The 6,476-nt window shown below is 39.5% G+C and overlaps 1 protein-coding gene across 1 annotated transcript; it reads left to right on the top strand.

Moving 5' to 3' along the window:
• Positions 1-206: 206 nt before the first annotated feature.
• LOC116895701 (transcriptional adapter 3-like) lies at positions 207-685 on the top strand. The gene has a single exon (XM_032896898.1). It carries the CDS (start codon positions 293-295, stop codon positions 683-685), a length of 393 nt encoding a protein of 130 aa, XP_032752789.1. The 5' UTR covers positions 207-292.
• The last annotated feature ends 5,791 nt before the right edge of the window (positions 686-6,476 follow it).

The following is a 6,476-nucleotide window of genomic DNA, read 5'->3' as shown; positions in this document are numbered from 1 at the left end:
CACATACGCACTGGACTGCCAGGTCTGGCCTCAGTGAAAGAAGAAGCACCTAAGCCTCAAGAGAATTGAGGCCCCAGGGAGGGGAAAAGTCTGGTGATGTGGGAGGGGTATAGGGACATCCTCTTGGAGATAGGGGAGGAGGAATGAGATGAGGAATTGTCAGAGGGTGGACTGGGACGGGGATAACAATAGGGCTGTACCCCACTTCTGTGCCAGGCACTGAGCTGGGCACTTGACGAGCATCACTTCTTAATCCTCAGAACATTCCAGGGAGGGTCCCATCTCCTGGGCCATGAGTGAACTGAAGGACTGCCCATTGCAGTTTCATAACTTCAAGTCTGTGGACCACATGAAGGTCTGTCCCCAGTACACGGCAGTGCTGGCCCGCTCCGAGGATGATGGCATTGGCATCGAGGAGCTGGACACCATGCAGCTGGAGCTTGAGACCCTGCTGTCCTCTGCAAGCAGGCGACTGCGTGTACAGGAAGCTGAAATGCAGATCCTTACTTACTGGCAGGATAAGAAAGGTGACAGGCGAATTCTGAAGCTTGGTCGAGACCATGAGCTTGGTGCCCCCCCAAAACCTGGGAAGCCCGAGAAGCAGAAACTGGAAGGGAAGACAGGACATGGGCCAGGCCTTGGCCCAGGACGACCCAAATCCAAAAATGTTCAACCCAAGATCTAGGAATATGAATTTACTGATGACCCAATCGATGTGCCTCAGATCCCCAAGAAGGATGCTCCCAACAGGCTCTGGGCTTCATTTTTTTTAAATTGGATATTTTTATTTACATTCCAAATGCTATTCCTTTCCCAGTTGCCCTGCTACAAGCTCCCTATACAATCCCCCTCCCCTTCTTCTAAAGGGTGTTCTGCCTGCCCAACCACATTCCATTCCTGCATTCCACTCCTGACATTCCCCTACAATGGGGAGTCCAGCCTTGGCAAGACCAAGGACTTCTCATCCCACTGGAACCCAACAAGGCCATCCTCTGCTACATATGCAGCTGGAGTCATGTGTCTGTCCATGTGTACTCTTTGGATCGTAGTTTAGTCCCTGGTACCTCTGATTGGTTGGTAAAGTTTTTCTTAAAGGATTGCGAGCACCTCAGCTCCTTCAATACTTTCTCTAATTCCTCCAAAGGGGACCCGGTTCTCAGTTCAATGGTTTGCTGCTAGCATTGGCTTCTGTATTTGAAATAATTTGGCTGAGCCTCTCAGGAGATAGCTATATGAGGCTCCTGTCAGCATACACTATTATCTAGATTTGGTAGGGGTGTGTGTGTGTGTGTGTGTGTGTGTGTGTGTGTGTGTGTGTGTGTGTGTGTGTATGCTGAATCCCCAGGTAGGGGCAGGCCTGAATGGCCATATTCCTTCAGTCTTGCTTCAAAACATTGTCTCCAGATCACCTCCTAATGAATATTTTTTGTTCTATTTCAAAAAGGATGGAAGCATAGACACTTTGGTCATCCTTCTTGAGCTTCATGTGGTCTGTGGATTGTATCATGGGTAATCTGAGCTTTGGGACTAATATCCACTTATTAGTGAGTGCATACCATATGTGTCTTTTTGTGATTGGGTTACCTCATTAAGGATGCTATTTTGTAGTTCCATCCATTTGCCTATGAATTACATGAAGTCATTGTTTTTGATAGCTGAGTAATATTCCATTGTGTAGATGTACTACATTTTCTGTATCCATTCCTCTGTTGAAGGGCATCTGGATTCTTTCCAACTTCTGGCTTTTATAAATAAGGCTGCTATGAACATAATGGAGCATATGTCTTCAATATAGAAATATTGAAGCATCATTTGGGTATATGCCCAGGGGGGATATAGCTGGGTCCTCAGGAAGTGCAATATCCAATTTTCTGTGAAACCTCCAGATTTCCAGAGTGTTTTTTTTTACCAGTTTGCAATCCCACCAACAATGGAGGAGTGTTCTACTTTCTCCATATCCTCGCCAGCATCTGTTGTCACCAGAATGTATGATGTTAGCCATTCTGACTGGTGTAGGGTGGAATCTCAGGGTTGTTTTGATTTGCATTTCCCTGATGAATAAAGATGTTGAACATTTCTTTAGGTACTTCTAGACATTCGATATTCCTCAGCTGAGACTTCTTTGTTTAGCTCTGTATCCATTTTGTGATTGGGTTATTTGGCTCTCTGGAGTCTAACTTCTTGAGTTCTTTGTATATACTGGATATTAGCCTTCTATCAGATGTAGATTTCCCAATCTGTTGGTGGCTGTTTTGTCCTAATGACAGTGTCCTTTGCCTTACAGAAGCTTTGCAATTTATAAGATCATAGGGCATTAGGCATTGGTGTTTTGTACAGGAAATTTTCCTTAGTTCCCATGTGATCGAGACTCCTCCACTTGTCCTTCTTTTAGTTTGAGTGTATCTGGTTTTACGTAGAGGTCCTTAATCCACTTGGACTTAACCTTTGTACAGGGTAATAAGAATGGGTCGATTTGCATTCTTCTACATGTTGACCTCCAGTTGAACCAGCACCATTTGTTGAAAATGCCATCTTTTTTTCACTGGATTGATTTAGCTCCTTTGTCAAAGATCAAGTGACCATAGCTGTGTGGGTTTATTGCATGATCTTCAACCCATTCATTGATCTACCTCCTCATCTCTGCAAATACCATACAGTCTTTTTTATCACCATTGTTCTATAATATTGTTGAAGTCAGGGATGGTGGTCTCCAGAAGTTCTTTTTATTGTTGAGGATAGTTTTGCTATCCCGTTTTCTGTTATTCCAAAGGAATTTGAAAACGGTTCTTTCTAACTTTTGAAGAATTGAGTTGGAATTGCATTGAATCTGTAGATTGATTTTTGCAAAATGGTCATTTTTATTATATTAATCCTGCGAATCCATGACCATGGAAGGTCTTTCCATCTTCTGAGATCTTCTTCAATTTCTTTCATCAGAGGCTTGAAGTTCTTTGCATACAGATCTTTCACTTGCTTGGTTAGAGTCATATGAAGGTATTTTATGTTATTTTTGACTATTATGAAGGGTGTCATTTTCCTAATTTCTTTTTCAGCCTGTTTATCCTTTGAGTAGAGGAAGGATACTGATTTGTTTGAGTTAATTTTATACCCAGCCACTTTGCTGAAGTTGTTTATTAGGCTAAGTAATTCTCTGGTGTAACCTTTAGGGTCACTTAAGTATACTATCATAACATCTGCAAATATTAATATTTTAACTTTTTCCTTTCCAATTTGTATATTTTGACCTCCTTTTGTTATCCGATTGCTCTGACTAGGACTTTGAGTACTATATTAAATAAGTAGGGAGAAAGTGGGCAGCCTTGTCTAGTTCTTGATGTTAATGGGATTGCTTCAAGTTTCTCTCCATTTAGTTTAAAGTTGGCTACTGGTTTTCTGTATATTGCTTTTGCTATGTTTAGCTATGGGCTTTGAATTCCTAATCTTTCCAAAAGCTTTTATCATAAAGGAGTGCTGAATTTTGTCAAATGCTTTCTCACCTTCTAATGAAATGGTCATGTGGTATTTTTCTTTTGAGTTTGTTTACATAGTGGATTACATTTATGGATTTCTATATATTGAACCATCTCTGCATCCCTGCCTACTTGATCATGATGGATGATCATTTTGATGTGTTCTTGTATTTGATTTGCAAGGATTTTATTGAGTATTTTTGCTTCGATATTCTTATGGGAAATGGGCCTGAATTTCTGGGCTCGAAGTTCTCTTTCTTTGTTGGAACTTTGTGTGGTTTAGGTATAAGTGTAATTGCAACTTCATAGAAGGAATTGGGTAGTGTTCTTTCTATTTCTATTTTGTGGAATAGTTTGGACGTATTGGTATCAGGTCTTCTTTGAAGTTTTGGTAGAATTCAGGACTAAATCCATCTGGTCCTGTTGTTTTGGTTTTTTCTTTGTTCTGTTTTGTTTTGTTTTTTTGCTTGGGAGACTTTTAATAACTATTTCTATTTCTTTAAAAGTTATGGAACTGTTTAGATGGTCTATCTGATCCTGATTTAACTTGGGTGCCTGGTATCTGTCTAGAAAATTGTCCATTTCATCCAGATTTTCCAGTTTTGTGGAATATAGGCTTTTGTTGTAGGATCTGATGATTTTTTTGAATTTCCTCAGTTTCTGTTGTTATGTCTCCCTTTTCATTTCTGATTTTTTTTTAATTTGGATGCACTCTCTGTACCCTCTGGTAAGTCTGGCTAAGGGTTTATCTATCTTGTTGATTTTCTCAAAGAACCAGCTCCTGGTTTTGATTCTTTGTATTGTCCTTTTTGTTTCTACTTGGTTGATTTCAGCCCTGAGTTTGATTATTTCCTGCCTTCTACTCCTCTTGGGTGTATTTGCTTCTTTTTGTTCTAGAGCTTTTAGGTATGCTGTCAAGCTGCCAATGTATGCTCTCTCCAGTTTCTGTTTGGACATACTCAGAGCTATGAATTTTCCTCTTAGCACTGCTTTCATTGTGTCCCATAAGTTTGGGTATGTTGTCCCTTGATTTTCATTAAATTCTAAAAAGTCTTTAATTTTTTCTTTATTTCTTGCTAGACCAATCATAACTTCTGATAGTTTCTCTGTGACTCTTCTTAGTTTCTTTTTCTATGATCTGTCCATTGAAAGTGGTGTGTTTAAATCTCCTACTATTATTGCGTGAGGTACAATATGTGCTTTGAGCTTTAGTAATGTTTCTTTTACGAATGTAGATAACCTTGCATTTGGAGCATAGACATTTATGATGGAGAGTTTATGTTGGTGGAAATTTCCTTTGATGAATATGAAGTGTCCTTCCTCATCTTTTTTGATAACTTTTGGTTCAAAGTTGATTTTATTCAATATTAGAATGGCTATTCCAGCTTGTTTCTTCTGACCAATTGCTTAGAAAATTGTTTTTCAGTCTTTTACTCTGAGGTAATGTCTGTCTTTGTCACTTAAGTGTGTTTCCTGTATGAAGCTCAATGCTGAGTCCTCTTTTAGTATCCAGTCTGTTAGTGTATGTCTTTTTATTAGGGAATAGAGTTCATTGATGTTAAGAAATATTAAGGAATAGTGATTGTTGTTTCCTGCTAGTTTTGTTGTTAGAAGTAGTTTTATGTTTATGTGTCTGTCTTCTTTTGGTTTTGTTGCAAGTAGATTACTTTCTTCCTATTTTTATGGTGTAGTTTTCCTCTTTGTGTTGGAGGTTTTCATCTATTAGCCTTTGTAGGGTGAGATTTATGGAAAGATTGTGTAAATTTGGTTTTGTGGAATATCCTGTTTTTTCCATCTATGATAATTGAGAGTGTTGCTGGATATAGTAGTCTTGGCTGGCATTTGTGTTCTCTTAGGGTCTGTGTGACATCTGCCCATGATCTTCTGGCTTTCAGAGTCTCTGGTGAGAAGTCTGGTGTAATTCTGATAGGTCTATCTTTATTTGTTACTTAACCTTTTTCCCTTACTTCTTACAATATTATTTCTTTGTTTTGTGCACTTGGTGTTTTGACTAATATGAAATGGGAAGAAATTCTTTTTCTGGCCCAATCTATTTGAATTTCTGTAGGCTTCTTGTATGTTTATGAGCATCTCTTTCTTTAGGTTAGGGAAGTTTTCTTCTATAATTTTGTTGAAGATATTTACTGGCTCTTTGAGTAGGGATTCTTCATTGTCTTCTATACTTATTATCCTTAGGTTTGATCTCATTGTTTCCTGGATTTCCTGGATGTTTTGTGTTATGAGTTTTTTGCATTTTACATTTTCTTTAACAGTTGTGTCAATGTTTTCTATGGTATCCTCTGCCCCTGATATTCTCTCTACTATCTCTTGTATTCTGTTGGTGACCCTTGCATCTATGACTCCTTATCTCTTTCCTAGGTTTTCTATCTCCAGGGCTGTCTCTCTTTGTGCTTTCATTATCGTTTCTATTTGCATTTTTAAATTCTGGATGGTTTTGTTCAATTCCTTCACCTGTTTCGTTGTGTTTTCCTGTAATTCTTTAGGGGATTTTTGTGTTTCCTTTTTAAGGGCTTCTACTTGTTTGCCTGTATTGTCCTGCATTTCATTAAGGGAGTTATTTATGTCCTTCTTATAGTCCCTTATCATCCTCCTGAGATGTGATTCTAAATACAAAGCTTGCTTTTCCCAGGTGTTGGGATAGCCAGTATTTTCTTTAGTGAGAAAACTGGGTTCCGATGATGCCAAGTCGTCTTTGTGTGTTGTTAGGTTCCTGTGCTTGCTTTTCGCCATCAGGTTGTCTCTGGTGTTAACTTGTCTTGCTGTCTCTGATGGTGGCTTGACCCTCATGTAAGCCTGTGTATTAGCACTCCTGTAGACCCGTTTTCTTTCAGGCAGATCTGGGAACAGAGAGCTGCTCCTGAGTTTGTGTGACCTGAAGCCTGCAGGCGGGTTGCTTGGAGCAGAAGACTTTGTCTTACCTCTGCCCTCAGGTGTGTCAGCACTCCAGGTGACTGGTTTTCAGCTCTGGGCTCAGGCAGACACTGG

The sequence above is a fragment of the Rattus rattus genome, chromosome 3 (genome assembly GCF_011064425.1).
Source record: "Rattus rattus isolate New Zealand chromosome 3, Rrattus_CSIRO_v1, whole genome shotgun sequence".
Taxonomy (NCBI): Eukaryota; Metazoa; Chordata; class Mammalia; order Rodentia; family Muridae; genus Rattus; species Rattus rattus.
Note: the sequence above shows the minus strand (reverse complement) of the source record. Positions and strands in the feature narration are given on the sequence as shown.

Bases quoted from the DNA above. Each gene is read 5' to 3' on its own strand.
- LOC116895701 (XM_032896898.1), top strand. From the start codon at position 293: ATGAGTGAACTGAAGGACTGCCCATTGCAGTTTCATAACTTCAAGTCT.